At 51.9% G+C, this 18,923-nt stretch overlaps 9 protein-coding genes across 9 annotated transcripts; 5 read left to right on the forward strand and 4 right to left on the reverse strand.

Moving 5' to 3' along the window:
* Nucleotides 1-74: 74 nt before the first annotated feature.
* Nucleotides 75-471, forward strand: BCR38DRAFT_486506 (60s acidic ribosomal protein-domain-containing protein; the record flags this gene model as incomplete). Its single annotated transcript, XM_040864038.1, has 2 exons — nucleotides 75-233; nucleotides 289-471. 2 exons carry the CDS (start codon nucleotides 75-77, stop codon nucleotides 469-471), a joined length of 342 nt encoding a protein of 113 aa, XP_040714070.1.
* An 841-nt stretch (nucleotides 472-1,312) lies between these two features.
* Nucleotides 1,313-4,030, forward strand: BCR38DRAFT_486507 (kinase-like domain-containing protein; the record flags this gene model as incomplete). Its single annotated transcript, XM_040864039.1, has 2 exons — nucleotides 1,313-3,148; nucleotides 3,203-4,030. The coding sequence occupies 2 exons, from the start codon at nucleotides 1,313-1,315 to the stop codon at nucleotides 4,028-4,030; spliced, it is 2,664 nt and encodes an 887-aa protein (XP_040714071.1).
* Nucleotides 4,031-4,268: 238 nt separating this feature from the next.
* BCR38DRAFT_437922 (ribosomal protein L21-like protein) lies at nucleotides 4,269-5,367 on the reverse strand. Its single transcript, XM_040860551.1, has one exon. It carries the CDS (start codon nucleotides 5,277-5,279, stop codon nucleotides 4,593-4,595), a length of 687 nt encoding a protein of 228 aa, XP_040714072.1. The 5' UTR covers nucleotides 5,280-5,367; the 3' UTR covers nucleotides 4,269-4,592.
* Nucleotides 5,368-5,470: 103 nt separating this feature from the next.
* On the forward strand, nucleotides 5,471-7,442 carry BCR38DRAFT_437923 (ribosomal protein S8e/ribosomal biogenesis NSA2). The gene is made up of 12 exons (XM_040860552.1): nucleotides 5,471-5,595; nucleotides 5,647-5,806; nucleotides 5,860-5,876; nucleotides 5,935-6,184; nucleotides 6,240-6,283; nucleotides 6,335-6,364; nucleotides 6,425-6,462; nucleotides 6,603-6,651; nucleotides 6,722-6,798; nucleotides 6,869-6,922; nucleotides 6,981-6,991; nucleotides 7,151-7,442. Exons 1-12 carry the CDS (start codon nucleotides 5,582-5,584, stop codon nucleotides 7,187-7,189), a joined length of 783 nt encoding a protein of 260 aa, XP_040714073.1. The 5' UTR covers nucleotides 5,471-5,581; the 3' UTR covers nucleotides 7,190-7,442.
* A 793-nt stretch (nucleotides 7,443-8,235) lies between these two features.
* Nucleotides 8,236-10,610, reverse strand: BCR38DRAFT_486510 (uncharacterized protein; the record flags this gene model as incomplete). Its single annotated transcript, XM_040864040.1, has 2 exons — nucleotides 8,236-9,550; nucleotides 9,610-10,610. 2 exons carry the CDS (start codon nucleotides 10,608-10,610, stop codon nucleotides 8,236-8,238), a joined length of 2,316 nt encoding a protein of 771 aa, XP_040714074.1.
* Nucleotides 10,611-11,335: 725 nt separating this feature from the next.
* On the forward strand, nucleotides 11,336-12,311 carry BCR38DRAFT_437926 (RNA polymerase III subunit Rpc25). The gene is made up of 5 exons (XM_040860553.1): nucleotides 11,336-11,443; nucleotides 11,492-11,687; nucleotides 11,746-11,832; nucleotides 11,887-11,950; nucleotides 12,001-12,311. The coding sequence occupies exons 1-5, from the start codon at nucleotides 11,432-11,434 to the stop codon at nucleotides 12,230-12,232; spliced, it is 591 nt and encodes a 196-aa protein (XP_040714075.1). The 5' UTR covers nucleotides 11,336-11,431; the 3' UTR covers nucleotides 12,233-12,311.
* Nucleotide 12,312: 1 nt separating this feature from the next.
* BCR38DRAFT_371926 (integral membrane protein DUF106-domain-containing protein) lies at nucleotides 12,313-13,429 on the reverse strand. Its single transcript, XM_040857293.1, has 3 exons — nucleotides 13,250-13,429; nucleotides 12,608-13,164; nucleotides 12,313-12,551 (listed from the first exon to the last, which is right to left on the reverse strand). The coding sequence occupies exons 1-3, from the start codon at nucleotides 13,294-13,296 to the stop codon at nucleotides 12,373-12,375; spliced, it is 783 nt and encodes a 260-aa protein (XP_040714076.1). The 5' UTR covers nucleotides 13,297-13,429; the 3' UTR covers nucleotides 12,313-12,372.
* Nucleotides 13,430-13,609: 180 nt separating this feature from the next.
* BCR38DRAFT_345947 (microsomal signal peptidase 25 kDa subunit-domain-containing protein) lies at nucleotides 13,610-14,404 on the forward strand (the record flags this gene model as incomplete). The annotated part of the gene is made up of 3 exons (XM_040856221.1): nucleotides 13,610-13,649; nucleotides 13,717-14,000; nucleotides 14,063-14,404. 3 exons carry the CDS (start codon nucleotides 13,610-13,612, stop codon nucleotides 14,402-14,404), a joined length of 666 nt encoding a protein of 221 aa, XP_040714077.1.
* Nucleotides 14,405-14,541: 137 nt separating this feature from the next.
* On the reverse strand, nucleotides 14,542-18,237 carry BCR38DRAFT_235782 (Dos2-interacting transcription regulator of RNA-Pol-II-domain-containing protein). Its single transcript, XM_040854353.1, has 2 exons — nucleotides 15,921-18,237; nucleotides 14,542-15,711 (listed from the first exon to the last, which is right to left on the reverse strand). Exons 1-2 carry the CDS (start codon nucleotides 18,123-18,125, stop codon nucleotides 14,680-14,682), a joined length of 3,237 nt encoding a protein of 1,078 aa, XP_040714078.1. The 5' UTR covers nucleotides 18,126-18,237; the 3' UTR covers nucleotides 14,542-14,679.
* Between the last annotated feature and the right edge of the window lie 686 nt (nucleotides 18,238-18,923).

Raw genomic sequence — 18,923 nt, forward strand, 5'->3', positions numbered from 1 at the left:
TAGCAGCAAATCATTCTTGGTTCAGTCGGGCAGAAAAAACTGACACGATATTTACGCGCAGTTCCATCATCACAATGAAGCACCTCGCGGCATACCTCCTCCTCGGCCTTGGTGGCAACACCGCCCCCTCTGCTTCCGATGTGAAGCAGGTGCTCGAGTCCGTTGGTATTGAGGCCGATTCTGACCGCCTAGAGAAGCTGCTGTCTGAGCTCAAGGACAAGGACATCAACGAGGTACGAAGGATTCTAGAATCACGCTTCGAATAAAGGAACTGACGTAGAGATATAGTTGATCTCCGAGGGATCTTCTAAGCTCGCTTCCGTCCCCAGCGGCGGCGCCGGAGGCGCGCCTGCTGCTGGCGGAGCTGCTGCCGGTGGTGCTGGCGGTGCCGCCGAGGAGGCCAAGGAGGACGCCAAGTCCGAGGCAGCAGAGGAGTCCGACGAGGACATGGGTTTCGGTCTCTTCGATTAAGCGCACCATCTTACCCCCCTCGACGAATGCGGCCACGAGCGAACGCAAACCCGAAGACATCGTATGGAAACAGGCTGCAGTTGATTCTGCACGGCATTGACATCTGGCATGGCAGGTTCTGCGTCTCACGACATGAACTTCCCCTCGGCGATATCTATGGAAAACAACTAGATGGATGTCTCTGCGACAAATACAGTCTTGCTCCTCTGATAATGAACATAATAGTCTCCAATGCCTCTATCTGAATGATGTCATGTGTATCAACTCTGCTACATAAGGTAGGTGTTTACTTGGTAATAATGCGCGTCCTGATACAATCTCCAGCTTTGATGCGGGGCACCCGAACTTTTTATGCATACGCTGCTAGTGGTGATGAAAAAAGATGCGACCACTTAAAGAACTTGTGTATGATTCCCAAATTTTCACCCAAGCGAGGCCTGAGGTCTCCACCCACCGGCCGGGCGGCCGCCCCATGGTTGCCGCGAGCAACGGGGTTTCCAGATTCTGATTCGTGCACCACACCGAGCCAGCAACACAAAAGCTCGAAAAGAACGACAGGGTTCGCTATCCGGTCGAGTTGGTGGACCATCCTCATGAACGCGACAAACACTTTCGCATTGCGCGCCGCATTGCTGTAATTTTCCTACCAAATTGCTCCTCTTGGATCATGGGCGACTTCGACACGTAAAACATCACTTACATCGACAGGATACACGTCCAATCGCCCTTTTTTTTCTTGGACGCGGTATCAACATTTGCCCAGTTGCTTGCTTGCTTAGTCGTCATTGCCACGAGCATCCATCCGTTGATCAATCGAGATAACCCACAAATAAAGAACGGAATGGCGACTGCATCACCAACACCCATCGGTTCAAGCCACTTGTCGGCTCCCACAAGAAGACCTTCGCTGAGATCGGGCTTGAGGAGGGCGCCGTCGAGACCACAAATTGACCGCGCGCTATCGAATCCACCTCCCTCATCAGCCCACGCATCCTCCAAATCGCAGTATAACGCTGCTAATGCCGACAGCTCCGACGATGAGATACCTGTGCCTATGAAGCTCAGTGCAATCACAAAGGCTCTCTTGAACGACAATGCTTCGGAATCAGAACGCAATGAACATGGGAGCCGGGTTCGTACTAGAGCTCAGAGCCACCGGCCGTCCTCGCCAGTCCCCGCCGTGCAGGAGCAGGAGAAGTCAGTCAAGCGACGCAGTATCTTGGGCAACTCGACGGCGGAAGAGAAGAGGACCACGAGAGCTAGCAGTGTTCAATTATCGTCCAGACCCACGTCGCCGGTGAAGAGCCAGGCTAGTCGGGAAAATAGCCCTGTGAGGAAGCGGGTCGTAAGACTGAGTACCACACCGGGGGCGGCTGCTGCGGCGGCGACAGCAGCAGCACAATTCAGATCGTCAGCAAGAAGGTCCACGTCTCTCTCGGCTTCGCAGCGGAGGACCCGGCCCCCTAGTCGGGAAAGCCAGGGCGAGGATAAAGCGAACGCATCAGAAGTCAAGGACGTCAACACCCCCGTGGCTCAGCCCGCCAGAAGTGTGCGAATTATCGTTGGATCGTCCGGCAATAGAGGTCGCTCATCAGGCTCGTCTGGAGTCTCTTCTAGAAGAGTAGACTCTGCCTCCCATCCTCCCTCTGAGAGCGAAGCACCGGAAGACCCTGCCACGGCGCCAAGACAGCGAGCACCACTGAACCAGGGTAGTGTTTCGCGACCAGGCTCTAATGGGTCGAGAAGTCGCGCTGAGGAGAACCAGGTGCAGAGTTCTATGCGTGTCAAGAGAGTTGGGAAGATCCCAGGCAGCTTTCTCAGTGGCCCGGCTCGTCGTGGCCGAAGGCGACAGAGTGAAGAGGATGGCGAGAATGAAGGCGAGCCACAGCACTCCAGTCAGGAGCAGGAGAGCCAACTGCCACAGGACCTTCTGGACATGGAACCCGCGGATAACCTAGTCTCATCTTACTACGTGCCTGACCGCCTGGCGTCTGGAAGTCCTGTTAGTGCTAAGAGCTCTGCCAGGTACATGAGGGAATCCTCTGTACTGGATAAAGCGCCAGGCAAGATATCGGGGCAAGGTTCCCCTGAGAGAGATGAGATCCCCATTCCTCATTACAAGATCCCGCCCCCGCGGGCGGATATGCCATCACGTCATGACCAGGAGAATGAAGCACCGCCACCATTCAAAAGAAACCAAGAGCCGTTGTTGGAAAAGGATCTGGCCAAAATACCGTCACGGCCATTGAACACCGATATAGCTGTACGGCCAGCGTCCCCCGAAAGGAAAGCACTGGCCCCTTTGAGCCGTAATACCCCGCGGCGCGTAGCACCTCCGCCGCCACCAAAGATGTCAATCCTTGACGCGGCAACCTCTGCGGCTGGGGCAGCCACAACACAGCAAGCATCCAAGAAGCGCAACTACATGAAGCTCAATGGAAAATACTATACCCGTTTGGATACTCTCGGTCGTGGAGGTAGCGCTAAGGTGTACCGCGTGGCGGCGGACAATGGCAAGATGTTCGCCCTGAAACGTGTCGCCATCGAAAATGCCGACGAATTGGCCATTCGCGGATACAGGGGCGAGATTGACTTACTCAAGAAGCTGAATGGCTGTGACCGGGTGATAAATCTCTTCGACTACGAAATGAACGAAGAGAAGCAGGTTCTTAGCCTTGTAAGTATACATGACTCTCAAGATGTGCTAGACGAAATACTAATTGGTTACCAGCTTATGGAGATGGGCGAATTGGACTTAAACACACTGTTCCGCCTCCGCCTCTCGCCCGAAGCAGCCAAGTTCGACTCTGTCTTTGTGCGGTTCTACTGGAAGGAGATGCTGGAGTGTCTTGCCGCTGTCCACGCATTCGACATAGTCCATTCAGACTTGAAGCCGGCCAACTTCGTGCTTGTTCAGGGTCGCCTCAAGCTCATCGACTTTGGCATCGCGAACGCCATTCAGACGGATGAGACGGTCAACGTTCACCGCGAAACCCAAATCGGCACCCCTAATTACATGTCGCCAGAAAGTCTCATCGATTCTAACACGACCGCCCCGGACGGCAGGCGGCTGTCAACCCACCCCGCCCGCCTTGGGACCAAGTTGATGAAGCTCGGCAAGCCAAGTGACATCTGGAGTCTAGGCTGTATCCTGTTCCAAATGGTCTACGGAACGCCGCCTTTTGGGCACATCCCTAATCCGATGGCTCGGTGTCACGCCATCATTGATTGGGACTATGCTATCACGTTCCGCGAGCGTGGCATGGGTGATGTCCCTGTTCCCCCTTCTCTGTTGAGAACCATGAAGCGATGTCTGAATCGTGATCAGCATTTGCGACCTACATGCCAGGAGCTGCTGAGCATGGAAGATCCGTTTTTGTACCCCGTCGAAGTACCCGAGGGCCAGCTGCCGGTGAGCGAGGAGCTGCTTGGTAGGATCATCCAAAGCGTGGTTGCGCGTTGTCGGGAGAGGATGCCAACGGAAGCCGAGGCGATTAGTATATGGCCCGGTGCATATTGGGGCAGTGTTGCAAAGGCGGTTGGGAAGGATGTGCGGTGATGTTGATTATATTATACCCCCTTTGAGGATGTTTGAATTCTGGTCTCTGGACGATCGGCTTCTGGCGCTCTCACTACCGACAGCATGGCTGTCGATGTCGGTGTGAAGGATATGTTTGGATTAGTGTTCTGTTGGAAAAAGGCCGCTTGTTCTGTTTCACGATGGATGTCATAGCTATGGAGTTTTTGAAGCTTGGCATGGATGATAGTTATACGAGCCGCTAGGCATTGAAAGTTTTGGTTTAGCGACGTTTGAAATCGATTTTCTAATGAACAATGCGATTCATTCATTACACATGCCACAGGTCATGAAGGGTCATTCGTGTAGTATGAGTTTGGTGGTCTTATACAGTTTTGCTTGCCCATTGAATGGCTGCCTGGTTAGCTGTTCGTTCAGTTCTTCGTTCAGCCCAACCCATCGTTTACGTATAGTCTACAAAGCAGCCCCTTTTTAGAAGAGGCCGCATATCACAGATACGGTGCTTGCACTCTCCACCCACCCATCTATCCGTCAAACAAACCCGTCTCCAAAAGCTCAACGCTCCACCTCCACCAACTACCCTCTACAACCCAATAGCCTCCGCACCATGAATCTTCAACTCGCTGATACGAAGCATGGTATACCGATGCTTGCTCCTAACCGTCCTGTTCCTCCTCTGCCTCCGCTTTGTCTTGACCTTGATGCGCAAGGGCTCGCTCTCGGTACCGGTGACGGTGGCGCGGCACTCGAACAGGCGCTCGTCAATGTACGGTGTCCCCTTGAGCGTGTAGTCGCGCGACCCCAGCACCGAGGCCCGGTCCAGCCGCAATACGTCCCCCGGCTGCACACCAGGCATCTTGAACGGCAGCCGGATCTGGTCCCCTGGAGTCACGAGGTACGGTTGTCCGTGGATGTGCGCTGTGATGTAGTGCGCGGGCTGGGCGCGCAGGAGCGGTAGCAGCTGGCTCAGGGAGTGGGCGGCTTCCGGCGATGGCTTGGGCGGGTTTTGGGGTTGTTTGGGGTAGAGGATGCCGTTGTCGGAGGGGTAGAATCTTTCGTGCTTCTTTGGGGGTTCTGCTACCGCTGGAGTTGTAGACACAGGAGCTGGAGAAGATGCAGCTGGAGTGGGAGCTGGTGCCGGGACGGGATCGATGTGCTGCTGCGTCGTGGAAAGAGAGCGCGTTGCCTGGATAGGCAGTAGGAATGATGGTGGGAGACGCGTCAGGGGCGTCCGCATCTCCAGGACGGAGCGGAGGAGTGAGCGGCTCATGATTGTGCCCTCGAACTTGGTCAATCTATCGAGTTGTGCGTTGAGTTGGCGATTTCTTTGTCGTCTACTTCGCGAAAATTGAGGCCTGGAAAGCTCCTAGTTGACGCTGCCAATCAACGATTGGCCCCACTCTTGTCCAGGTGGATATTTTTGGGGGAGTGGCGGGTCAACGTACAGGCATTATCGATAAGCACTTTTTTACTTCAACTCTGCGTTGGAGTAAGAAGCCATCCCGCCGCATCACTGCCGAACATCCACTCCAGCATCTTCAAGTCCTTCGACGACTACGCACCGAACTCAAGATGCCTCAGAATGAGTAAATGCAGATGTACCTTGTTCAATGCGCCAACGCTAACAAGCATCCCAGGTATATGGATCGATGGCGCCGCCTACACGGTCGCCGTTTCGATCACGAGGAGAGAGCCCGTAAGAAGGAAGCTCGTTCTGGCCACAAGGCCAGCGAAGATGCCCAGAATCTGCGTGGACTGCGCGCTAAGATGTATGCGGAGAAGAGGCATAAGGAAAAGGTTGGTTCTCTCAGCATACGCCTGCAGAATGACATGGCTAACTCGTTCAACAGATCCAAATGAAGAAGACGTAAGAGAGAGCTCACGAGATGAGGTTATGTCAAGTTGTTGGAACTGACCGTGAATAGTATCAAGCAACACGAGGAGCGAAACATCAAGTCCGCCACCGACAAGGACCCCACCACCCCTTTGCCCAACTACCTTCTGGATCGCAAGAACCCCACGACGGCCAAGGCCCTTAGCAGTGCAATCAAGAACAAGCGTCAGGATAAGGCTGCTCGATACTCCGTCCCGCTACCCAAAGTGAAGGGTATATCTGAGGAGGAGATGTTTAAGGTCATCAACACGGGCAAGAAGACGCACAAGAAAGCATGGAAGGTATGGAGAAGCTTCTTCACTAAGGGATAGAGTTTAATTGCTAATCCGCGTACAGAGAATGGTCACCAAGCCAACTTTCGTTGGCCCCGACTTCACGAGGTATTATGCATCACCTGGTGATTTTCTATGGCATTACTAACTCTCGAAAAGACGACCCGTCAAGTACGAACGGTTTATCCGGTAAGTCAGCATACAGTTCTAAGTTCTAATGCCAAGAAACGTCTGCTAACTAAGTAATAGCCCTATGGGTCTGCGCTACAAGAAGGCGAACGTGACACGTATGCAACCCCTGGAGTTCTACATAACCCCTTTTCGACCAGGTTGAAAGCAAAAACTTCTTATCTCGGGAGTTCTTGCTTGTAAACCCCAAATCGAGATTCAAATCTTTGTCGAAAACTCAAGTACTGACCCCTTTCAGATCCCGAACTTGGAGTCACTGTGCAGTTACCTATTATCAGTGTCAAGAAGTAAGTGCATTCAAATAATCCCTTGCCCCATAGATTCTTGAAATAGTATCGACTAACCCGCATATTACAGGAACCCACAGAACCCGTTGTATACGCAACTCGGTGTTTTGACAAAGGGAACCGTGGTGGAGGTCAATGTCAGCGAACGTAGGTTATTCCCTAGCCATACGTATCAGATTCATCGCAGGAGTGGGTCGTTCTAACTCGAGACATACAGTTGGTTTGGTGACAGCCTCGGGCAAGGTGGCATGGGGCCGCTACGCTCAAATCAGTAAGTTGACCCTTTTCGATCTGGCAAAAAGTGTTAAAAGCTAAGCAATAATCCACAGCAAACACGCCTGTAAGTGAATCCGATCGATCCATGTTGCGCCTTGTGCGCAGAGAAAACTTTCCGGGAAGGCCACCTCGTGGACCTTTGACCCCCGAAGCAAGATTCAGGGCCCAGATCTCCCAATCATACCGAGAACTGGAAAAGCAATTGCTGACTCTGGCTATTTAGGAAAACGACGGCTGTGTGAACGCTGTTCTACTCGTGTAAGCGCATCCGGCTAATGAAGGGAAGGGTTGAAGAAGGAAACAACAGAAATTACGCATCAAATGGCGTTTTGGAGTTTGCAATGTCCTACCAAGGCATAATTTGGGCCAGCTAAAGAGATACCGTGTGGCCAATGTTGATTCTGTTGCATGGGCTCAATCTTGAAAAGCATCATAGCGGTATTTTACCGAATAGTACACTTCAGAATTCATAGCGAAGTGCGAGCAATGTTTGCCAGGTGTTAGATGCAGTCTATAGTCATATTTGTGCCGGAGATGCTATGAAGAGATTCAAGCCCACCAACCTCCCGTGCCAAAATAATATCACCCATGCGTGACGCTCTCCTATTGCGTCCCAAGGGCTGGCCGAACTGCGAACAACTTTGTGCCAATGCCCACCTGTTTTAAACACCAACGCCTTCTCTCGAAATCAAATGACTCACTATAACTTCCCAAAAGTGTATGCAGGGGGTGGAGATAAGGGGAACAATCAAAGAAACTCGAAACAGTGCTAAGGAGGGAACCACATAAGTGTACAGCCATGAGTCTGAACGAGTCGTTATCGTGCCTCGTAGAGCAGGAGCGTCTGCCGAACTTCGACAGAGCAATGCCTTTCCGCCCAGGGTCAGTGCTCCAAGGGAAAAGTTGGTGGAAGGGCAATGGCTTCTTGACACCATAGGCGACTGCATCTCCCCAAAAGCACATAATCATATGTGGAGTCAGATAGGCTGCGAGGCGGGTTGTCGGCCAATGACTGGCAGATGTTGCCAGAATGGAGAGTCAGCGAGGCCAGCGCAAACCAGTCGACGGATTGGAAAATGCTAAAATCGGATATTCTCTACTGTCGCGTGCCACATGGCATGAATAAATTTCATTCCCATTCATCACATGATGAATGGGGGGGAGAGTAACTTGTTGTCTCAAACGATCACGGCTCTGAGAATCTGGTGCCCACTGAGCACCCGAATTCCCACAGACTTATGCCCGAGTATTTTGACCGACCCACAAAGCAAGCAACTCCATGCGAGTCTAAACTCTCGACCGCAATGCCTAAAAATTGGTGTTGAACCCGAAGCCCCGCAAGTTTGTGTAGAAGTCTCCTTTAGAACGCTTCTCAAGACGGTCTTCCGCTTTGATGGAAATGGAGGAGGATGGGGAAAGTTGGCCCCGAGGAGGAACACGCAACTTCTTCGATTCAGGCTTCGACGCCTTGTTTGGTCGAACTGCTCCCGATCCAGACTGAGACCGGACAAGCGGATTTTGACGCCACCGAGAGCCACGCATGTTGTGAAAGTCGTATTTTGGAAGGCACCCCAAAGCCTTCTTTGGGCGAGCCTCCATGAAATAAGGAGAGACATGGGAGCGTTGAAGGTCCCGAGCGGTACTGCTGCGCGGATCCTCGTAATATATATGTTTCGGAACATATTTTGAGCGAAGGTCTGCGTTAGCAGGGGATTTTAGCAAAGTGTGTACAGGCGGTCGATAATTCATCACATCCACGTGGGAGCCGTGTTTCGAGAAGCTATGTTTGAATGGGTCATGTTTCGAAACGTTCGAGTATGCCTTTGTGCTGGCAGGGTGAGAGCGAGAGGCAGAGCGGAGATCGAGTCGATGGTTGCTCGGTTTCTGGGCCTGCCGCTTTAGAGACTTCTTTGCACCCTTCTTGTTAGTTTGAGTGGACACAAGACCTGGAGGGGGTTGAGATTGCTGAGATACGTACTCAACCTTGGCTGGCAATGGATGGATTAGAACAGATGTTGTGGGATTGGTGGGCGGGAGTGATCCCGATGGTGGGAGCTTCCCAGTAGCTTTAAGGGTCGCGATGCTCTGAAGAACAGCAAGATCGTCGTTGTGTTTGTCATTCCGCAAGAGTAGCTGTTTCAGAGTCATGCGTCCGCCATTCATTGCCTGCTCCTGAAGGGCCTTTTCTCGCACCGCGGGATCATGCTTGAATCGGCACTTGCCCTTTTTCCCACAGGTGCCACCCGTGGCGTAGTACTTGCAGTGGTTGGTCGGGTCTGCACGGTTCATTGGAGGAGGGGGTTGGTGCGAAGGCTTACGAGTCGACAGCGACTCAGGCTTCTCATCATCTGAAGAGGAGAGAGAAGACTCGATTTCGTTTACCCTCATGTCATCACCCTCATCGTCCGCTTCTCGCTTTCTCTTAAGTTTGTCCTCTATCTTGGCCATCTTTCTTTTCAGTTTCTCCAACTCTTTCACGTCTTTGTCGATCTTGGAAGTAGGCTTTTGAGCATCACCGACTTCGGCGCGTTTGGCCTGTTCTGCAGCCTGCTTGGCTGCGATACGTGCCTTTGTGGGAAAATTTGCCTTGCGCTCCTTAATCCAATCTGCTAAATCAGAGATTCTACAAAAATGAAGATCAGTACGAATCAGCAAGAGATATAATAAATTTAAAACACGTACACAGGAACATCGGGGCCGAGAAGGTCGGTCAGATGCTTCTCTTCATCACCTGAGCCGTCATCGGACTCTTCGTCACCAGGGGTAAGACCGAGGGTATTTGTCTTCCTCTTCTTCTTTTTGGCAGAGTGGTCAGACTTCTGAGCCGAGTTGTGGTCGTGATAAGAGCGCTGGCCGCCGCGATTGCGAAACTTGTCGCCACGGTCGTTGTGGCCGCCTCGGCCTCTGCCGCTCGAAAACCCGTCACGAACACGACCTCTGTTATTAAAGGAGTGCGAGTTCTGAGAAGACGTCAAGTACGAAGGAGCTGCAGCAGGGGGGTAACTGTGGTATGGCGGCTGCTGGTAAGGTGCTAGAGAATGGTGCTGAGGGGCAGGGGGTGGATAGGGCGGGGCGTAGCCATTGCTCGCTTGAGTGCCATGACCAGCGTTCTGGTCAAAGCCCATACGTAGAACCTGTCCACTTGCTTGCTCTGGCCTGTGACCACCTCGGTCACTGTATCCACCTCGTCCACCTCTGGTAGAATGTGAAGAGAAAGGCGATGAAGTGTCACTCCACGACTGAGTCGCAGAGTAATCATTTGACGGCGGGTTGTATGCGGGCGGATATGACGGTCGTTGGCCGTTGGTTGGGTATGCACTCGTGGGATAAGTGGCATGGGGCTGCGGCGCATACCCTTGCGGCGCATAGTTCGGGTGGTAATTGGTCTGGGGGAGCGGAGCGTTGTGTACTTGGGGGTTCATCTGGGGACTGCCACTCCAGTAGTTGCTGGGTGCTTGGTGATTGTACGGCGAGGCAGTGTGAGGAGAATTGTAGTCCTGTTGAGGGTAGCTGCCATAAGGAGATCCATAATCACCTCGGCTAGGTCCCTGATGCTGGCCACGACCTCTCCCACCGCCACGAGGGGGTGCGGGAGAGTATGTCTGGGGCTGCCCATAAGGATAGCCAGTGGAAGCAGATGAAGGGGGGGGCGGAGGAGGCGGGTACGAATATTGACCGGCCATGGTGTCAGCTTGTCTGAACCAGGTCCACCCAAGTATATTGTCGCTATGTTGGGAGGGTTGTGCCTTGCTTGATTTGAAATAACCAGGCAAGGGTTTAAGCTGGCGAATGCCCGACGTAAAGGGTTGGTAATACTTTTGCACCGGTCAAGTTCCGTGGTCTGCTTAGTGAACAACCTTGACTGGTGTCGTCGAGAATAATAATCGAGGTGGTTCGCGGTTGGACGGTAACGACGGCGGCTGATGAGGCAGTCAGTCTAACCGGTGAGCACGCAACGCCGATCGAGGAAATTGACGATGAAAAGGCACCAGCTGCTCGTCGTCGAAGAAGAGTGTTAGGCTCGAAGGGAGACGGCGGTGCAAATCTTTATGTTGCGAGTCCGATACCTCAGTATCTGGAGACGGCTAAATCGAAGAAAACGATTAAAGAGGTCAGCCTTCAGACTATTTGAGAATTTCGCCGAAAGATATTGATTTCTTCGCACCAAGACTCCCAAAATGTGTTGGTCGTCACTTCTGTACGAAGCAGAAAGGGATAGCTTATGGAATTGCTTTCTGGTCGGCAAGACCGACAGCTTTGAGCCCCACTGTTATGCCAGAGCTGGTGGATGCTCGACACCGGAATAACAGGCCGAATTGACGACCCGGGTCACTGAGCTGCAGAGTCCGAGCGCCTACTTCGTACCGTAGCAAAATCCTTGCATCCAGTCACTAAGTCCGGTGCACTAATACTCTGTACCCCACCATCGATCAACCTAAAGCCCGTGAAAGGAATTAAATCTCATGAGGCGAATTGCTTCAAGGCAGAGAGCAAAGTCGCAGTTATGTTTATATTGGTCAGTCTACCGCCCCAAATCTCAAACTACTTTACTAACAATATGCAGACGAAAATTTCGGACCTCGTACAGGTCACGCCAGGAGATTTCGAGAAGAAGAGCCGACAAGCCATTGAGGATAACATCAATGCGAAGTACTCGAACCGAGTCATTCAGAAGATCGGTCTCTGTATCTGCATGTACGACCTCATTTGGGCTTCAGAAGGCTTGATTGGTCATGGCACTGGGCTGGTAAACATCAATGGTGATTTTTATCTCCCTGTCCCAATAAATTTGGACACGAAAAGCTTATTTGGTTATAGTCGAGTTCCGACTCCTCGTCTTCAGACCCTTCAAGGGGGAGACTATAGTTGGCAAAATCAGCAGTGCGACACCAGAAGGGATTCATAGTATGATGTGTCTTCTATCATGGAGAGACAGTCGATATGCTGACCAGCCTCCAGTTCGTACAGATTTCTTTGAGGAAATCTTTGTGCACTTCAAGGAGCTTCCCGAGTCAACTGAGTTGTGCGTGTCCCTGGGGCTGTTTCCGCCGAAATATCTATTGACGTTTGCAGCGACCACAACCAGAAGGTATGGACATGGAATATGGAGGAGGGCGAGGACAGAATCTTCTACGACAAGAACGAAATGGTTCGGCTGCAGGTGATAGACGAGGTCTGGCACGACCAGGCGCCTGACAGTACTGCTGATGACGCAGCGGAAAAGGCCAAGAAGATATCGCCTTACAATGTCAGGGGCACCATGATGAAGGAGGGTCTCGGTGTGTGTTTGTGGTGGGATGGCTAATCATGAGGTTCTTGGGTGAGTATTCCGGCAAGAGGACCAGGTGCCGATTTTCCACAGGAAAACAGCATAGGATGGCGTTTCTGGTATTTGCATAGCTATTGTGTGGTTCGTGGATGTGTGGCTCACGCTTATCCTTCTACCTATTTAGAGAAATCCTGGAGCAATCTCTCTTCTACACCATCCAGAACGGAATAGTGATCAATGACGGCCAAGTTTTCCGCCTCAGCTAAGAACTGCTTGTCAGCATCAACACCCGGGCCAAACATGTTGGGTGCCTGTGGTGCCATGCCCTGCACCTGCTGAGCCATCTGGCTTGCGGCTGCGTCCGAATTAGCCTCTCGTTCCGGGCCGTGGACTTGGGGTATGAGAGCTTACCATTATCGCTGCCCAGCAAAAAGTTGAAAACAAACTGCAACCCGAAATAACACAAAAAGTACCAACTAATACTCGACATCCACCTAGGATCCATCTCTTTGGTAGCCACACCCGCCTGCAACATGCTCTTGAATTTAATCGTAATCGGGAACGGCAGCTTCAAAATGACAAATCCGCTGAAAAACGCATTGATCCAGCTCATGATCAAAGTGTTGGGGATGATCATAGCCATGTTGTTCTTCATCATGCCCATCATGCCGTCCATGGCGCCCGGGTCCGTCATGGGGTTGGGGGCGGGCTGGCCACGGCGCTCGGGGTCCTTCAGGTAGGCACCTGACTCGTAGGCCGTGGTGAGCTGCTCGCGGCGGGCTTTGAAGGAGGGAGCCGCCAGGGCGTGGAAGTTGCTACGCAGGGCTACGCCGTGCATCAGCGATCGCTGCTCCTTCATGGCGGGTTGCTCGAGGCGCTTGGGCGGGGTGGCCATCAGGACTGTTGCGTAGTAGCGGAGAATGCCTGTGAGGATCATGACGGCGGTGATGGGGAACAGGATCCAGTAGCTAGACGAGGGGTCAGTGTGTTGGTGCGAAGTATTCTTTTAATACCAGTTCATTCGGTTTTGCACGTATTGCTGGGTGCGCTTACAATAACTGGGGATCCCGTTGGATCGTCTGAGGCGGTAGTTGGGCCATAGCGGAGAGCGACTTGGGGGCTGGTGACTTGGAGCTTCTCGTCTGGATTGAGCTGCAACCCGAACAGCGGACTTGAGGTTGTGTTTAAGCTCAGCTGAGGTCATTAGGGATAATGAAGCTCGGACCAGCTGCTGAAAAGCCACGTCTTGCTCTTACTGGCGAGCTGTCAAGCTGAAGTGGGCCCTTGAGCTGACATCCATGAATTGAAAGCTGGCCTCGCACTTGCAAGTCGACAACATTCTAAAGCTTGAGAGATCTTGTCAACAGACGAGGCCTTCTTGACAATAGTGCCTGTGTTGCAAGCAAACTCGCAATGGCTTCCCAAGAAAAAATCACCGTCCACAACCTAGCGGGTCAGCATCTTCCGTCCTTCCTTTGTCAGCCATTTAGGTGTACTTGAACCTCACTAACAAAGACCAGACCTCAAGAACACCTCAGATGATGCAATCCCCAACTATCTCAACTCCCTCAAATTCAAGCAGGTACACACCTTGCTGGATACGCGCCTAGCCCTCGGCTATGGCGCCTTCGCCGTTGCCGCCGCCTGCTTCGGCTGGGACTATCAGATCGGCTTCGAGAGCACAAAGTACTATACGGCCGCTGCGGTCGCCGTATACGCCCTCCTGAACACCGTCCTGACGTATTGGATCAGCTTTGTTGAGAAGGGGACTGTGTATCAGGGTGTTGGGCCCGATGGGGAAAAGGTATGTTGCTCCAGCATTTCCGAGCATGGCGGCAGAGTAGGAGCTGACGGGAAGCCGTATAGATCTCTATCGCGACCTCGACGAAGAAGAACGTGCCCATTTACAACGTGAAGATCACCGTTAAGAGCAAGGCAGGGAAGCAGAGCACCATCGATATTGCGAAGTCATTTACCGAATGGTTCGATTCTGCCGGTCACTTTATCGCGCCGCCCTTCCAGACCGTGCTAGCTAGTTCTGTGCCCATGATCGCTAAGGCGGATCCGAAGAGGGCAGCAAAATCGGAATCAGGCTCAGACTTTGCGGACCTCGACCCGGGCTTGCTCGATCAGTTGGCTGCAGGTTCTGGTTCGACGACGGGTGCAGAGGCAGGTTCCGGCAAAAAGTCGAAGCGCAGAAAGGCGTGAGTTAACACAACAGTTAGTCAAGGTTATCTATATTATGGGGCAAGAGTCACAAATATACTACGAACAACCCCCCTGGTTTTACTGTCGTGCTGACTTGCGCATGCTGCTTGATGTGTATTAAAACATTACACCAGTACGCCTCGTGCGCGTCTATGTCTACGGCCTATAAAATAGCCACTTTTCAATGCCATGTCTCATGTAATGTTGGCCATATCAAATCTCTGACGAGGCAACTCCCTCAGAGAAAACTAAGCCCTGCCCATATAGCCATACCCTTACGCCACGTTGAGCCACAAACGCTTGGCTTTGATGGCAATTCCTCGTACCTCTCGCACCGGATCGCCGCACGCCACAGCCAGGCCACGAGTCACAATCTGTTGATACTGCAAGAGGTATCGTGATTCCAGGCCTTTGCTTTCTGGCAAACCATGGAGGAAATGCAGCACCGAAATTCGGCATGTAACGGCTTCCGCTTGCTCCGCCTCTCCTTTGCCGGCGATTTCCAGCGACCTGCTCACCATGAGCGCCATGTGGTAGACAGAAAGGATATGTGTCGTGAGGGTATTCAGATGCTCCTTGAACTGCTCGGGTTCGTGGGCGAGAATTTCAAGCAGAACAATTAATGCCGAACACATGTCTTGGCTTATCTTGAACGTAACGAGGGATCGAATGATGACCCGGACAATCATTTCAATATCGTTCTGATACTCTGCATACTTCAGGTGCCTCAGGATGGCAAAGGTGGCTATCGCTTGATTTGTTGCGACTCTTTCATCCACAATACCAGGTCGAGGGAAGCAATTTGGAAGGTGAGGCTGAACCGTATTGCCATAGACCCACTGACCGCGAAGTCTTTTGAGGATTGCATGGTTTTCCGGCTCGAGGCATTCCTTAGGAGCGACGAGGATCCCGAAACACTGTGCGAGTTGCCGACCCATGGTGATTTCCGCCGGCGCTCCCGCGCAAATCAGTCGGAGCAGCCAGTTCGAGCCTGACTCGGACACCTTGGACGACGAAAATCGTGCAATATCCCCGGCAAGGAAGTACAAGACACTTTTGAAGATGGCCACAGACGCAGTCACATCTGGACCGTCTCCGGCCGCCCTTCTCATGACCTTTCCATAGGACCCTGCTGCTGTGTGGTAGGCTTTTCCCCAGTATTGAGCCGCATCAGCGTTCGACTCGGTGAATTTATTGGATAAGCACGCCAGAATTGCGTTGAGGGCACAGCGTGTTGCATCTCCAAAGCAAGGCGAGATAGACTTGCCGAGGGTATCACATAACCTCTGCATGGTTCCGAGTGGATACTAGCTCATATTAGTCATGTCTCAACAGCAGATGAACAATGATTAGTGTTCGGTGTGTAGGATAAGCATTTCTCTTGGCATATGTTCCAATGTACAGACTGGGCTGGTGTTCTGTTGGTACAAACAAGGCCGAAGAGAAATGCTTATCGCCAGGCCATATGGCACGTCGATATAGCACAAGGAAGGGGGAGGAAGCAGGCTTAACTTACCAAATCAAGCATCTCCGAAGGCCATAGACCCGATAGGATGCCCAATGCTAAAGGAGCTGTGCGATATTGGTCAGCGGAGCTGATTGCAACCGGTCTGCTCGCAGTTACTGCCGTCCAAAGGGTATCGTTTCCCTCGGGCAATTTCTCATCGCCTCGGAACATGACAAACGCATCACGCCAGAAGCCAAGTTCTTTCTGGATCTCAGCAGGGAGGGCCCTGATGACAATGGTTGCCATGTGGCCCAGGTGGATGAAGCACTGATCAAGCCGAGCAGGGATGTTAATCTTCTCCTGGATGTCGGTACTAACCCCAATACCCCAGGTAGAATCAGTAGGTTTAATGGCAGTGACACGGCGGTATATCTGTGCCACGGTGAAGAGGCAATACCCTAGATATTGCCGGTAGATATTGGCCTCGCCCTTGTTCAACTTCTCCAAGCTTGTGGCTGCGACTTCAAGGTCACCATGCTTGCCAATGTCGATTTCTGGCAACCCGATGACGGAGTTACTGAATCCAGGGTACCAGGCGATCGCTCCATCCGAGAGAGAGACGGTAGTGTTCTCTTTACGTAAGGATTTCTCAATCTGGCCTAAATCTAGCATACTCATAGACTCCAAGATAGCAAGTTCGATGGAGGCGACTATGACGGTCCAGAACACCGGATCAGGTGCGACGCTCAGCATCGCATCAAGTCCTTCCAACAGAGTGCTGATCAGCGAAACAATGTTCGACAAAGGATGCCCTTCAGAGATAGATGCGCAGCCTATTCTACACAATCTTGACGTGACATCGTAGATCGTTGGATAGAAAGTATAGGGGCGAGCTTCGATGCCTTTCGTGAGGGAAGCAAGAAAGTGCATCAGCAGCTGTCGATAGCCGCTAGGATATAGCGGTGCTATTTCCTTCAAGGCTTCTGTAGCATCATTGCGAAGTTCGGCCTCTTGTTGGTCTTGCGCACCATTGCGAAACTTAATGCCCTGGAGAGGACATAATATGGGCATCTCAAGCCAGCGGCAGATCTTTTCGCGGACGGTATCCGAACACAAGTGACGACTCGTCCCGGCATCACTATTTGCATGTCCCACGGCCAAGGAAGCCATGCCACCCATGAGTTTCTTTATGATTTCGACCTGCTCATCCGAAACTTGCAAGCTATGATCATGTTCTCTCCACATAGGCGCATATACATCTTCGAAAAGAACATCGCCAAACTGCACGTCTTGCAACAGTCCCAAGCTGGTATTTGCCTCGGATGGCTTGCTAACATCCTTCTCGGCATAGCTTGATCGGACCAAGAGTAGAGAGTTAAGCAGAGAGAGCAGCTTAAGCTGGTGGTGTGTGGATTTAGATTGCTTGAGGGTTGCCTTGACATGGCTCAATGCTCGTGGAGTCGACAAGTAGAATGCCTGAGGAGTGGCCCCGGAGAAAGCCGTAAGTAATTGGCCTGCTTGTGAAGTGTAGGTTGGGTTGGACAAGTCATCGGCTAAGTCTGTCCAGGCTGTGTGGAAGAATTGATCGAGACTTTCCCCATCCAGTCGTTTAGTCAATGTGCCAATAACTTTAAGGGTCGATTCGATCGAGTCACGGATTTCGCCATTCCGCACCTCGTACTTGAGTGACGCCCATATTTGATCAGTATAGGGCACAACGGATTGTTGAGCTTGTTGGTACTGGGTCAAGCATGCCTGCAACGTCTGGAGTATATCGACTTTGACAGCAACAGTTACAGCATCTCCTTGATCCAACTTTTCTATCAAGAAGGGTATAGCTAGGTCTGCTATGCGCTGGTGCGAGGCGAAGCAAGATCTCAGAGAGCCTTTCAAGTCGTCGACAGTCACCCCTGACGGTGTTGCTGATGCTCGCAATGTGATGGGAAAATAAGCCGAGAAGACTTTGAAAACCTCAGCCGCAATATCTTTGGAAGGGGAAAAGTTTTGCAGGAACACTGTTTGAATCTCGAACCATTTCAAGAGATTTTGGGGGTCTCTCTCGTTTCGGCAAAGGTCAAGTAGGCCTGTCATGAACCCACAGGTCTCCCCGTATTTGAAATGCAGCTCTTTGGCTACAGGGGCATCTTTCAGAAGCGCCAGGATTAGTTCGTAGGTTGCTAGACGGGTTGCTAGCGTCTGGCGTTTGAAATCTTCTCCAAGCTTAGTGACATTCATGATAATGCCATCCCCTAGTGAGGGTTGGAAAGTGTTCATCCTGCTCAGTTCCCGTAGTGCTTTCACAGATGCGGCGATTCCAGCTTGGTGATCTGAGGAGAAGAGCGAAGTGAAGAAGCCGATGAGAAGTTTGACTATAGCCTTGTTAGTATAGCGGTCTCCTATAGCGATAGCAACGAAGGATGCGCTCAATAGCGTAGACGTGACATGACTTCTACCCCTCAATATTTATTCCATCCAAGCACCTTAATGTAGTGGATGCCTCAGGCGTCAAAGGATATGAAATGCAGAGTGCGGGTCTCCCTTCTCCATGGTTTCTCACTATTGACGCCCTCTTCTGCTTGTCTGCAGGTGATGGCAATGAAGAAAAACGGTTTACCTTGATCGAACTTGAGGACGTCCTTCTCGAGATAAACCAGAGTACTTGCAAGGAAGTCTAAGGCTTTTGCGCGTCCTATGATGTCGTCGTCCTCTGCCTCCTGTAAATCAAGGGGCCAGCCATGCGACATCCATCGATTTATTGACGCAACCCAGTGCCCAACAATTGTTCTGCTGCCTGCAGAACTCTTGATCGCATTCGCAACTGCAGTCACGAGGACACGGCGCTTGTCTTCATCATCCTCAAGTACGAAATTCATTGCAACCTGCTGCAGCGTCTCCTTGTCAAAGGTGTCCGGCAAGGTTGCCGGGTCCAGAGTGGTCGCCATGGCCGGTGTGTGGGTGACGGGCGAGTTGGCAATGAGTTAAATCAACATGACATATTGTGATGGAAAGATTGGTTGTTTCGGTTGCAGATAATTGATTATGCTGCAGTTATCGAGATGATGTGATTGTACC

The sequence above is a fragment of the Pseudomassariella vexata genome (genome assembly GCF_002105095.1).
Source record: "Pseudomassariella vexata strain CBS 129021 chromosome Unknown BCR38scaffold_9, whole genome shotgun sequence".
NCBI classification, from domain to species: Eukaryota; Fungi; Ascomycota; class Sordariomycetes; order Amphisphaeriales; family Pseudomassariaceae; genus Pseudomassariella; species Pseudomassariella vexata.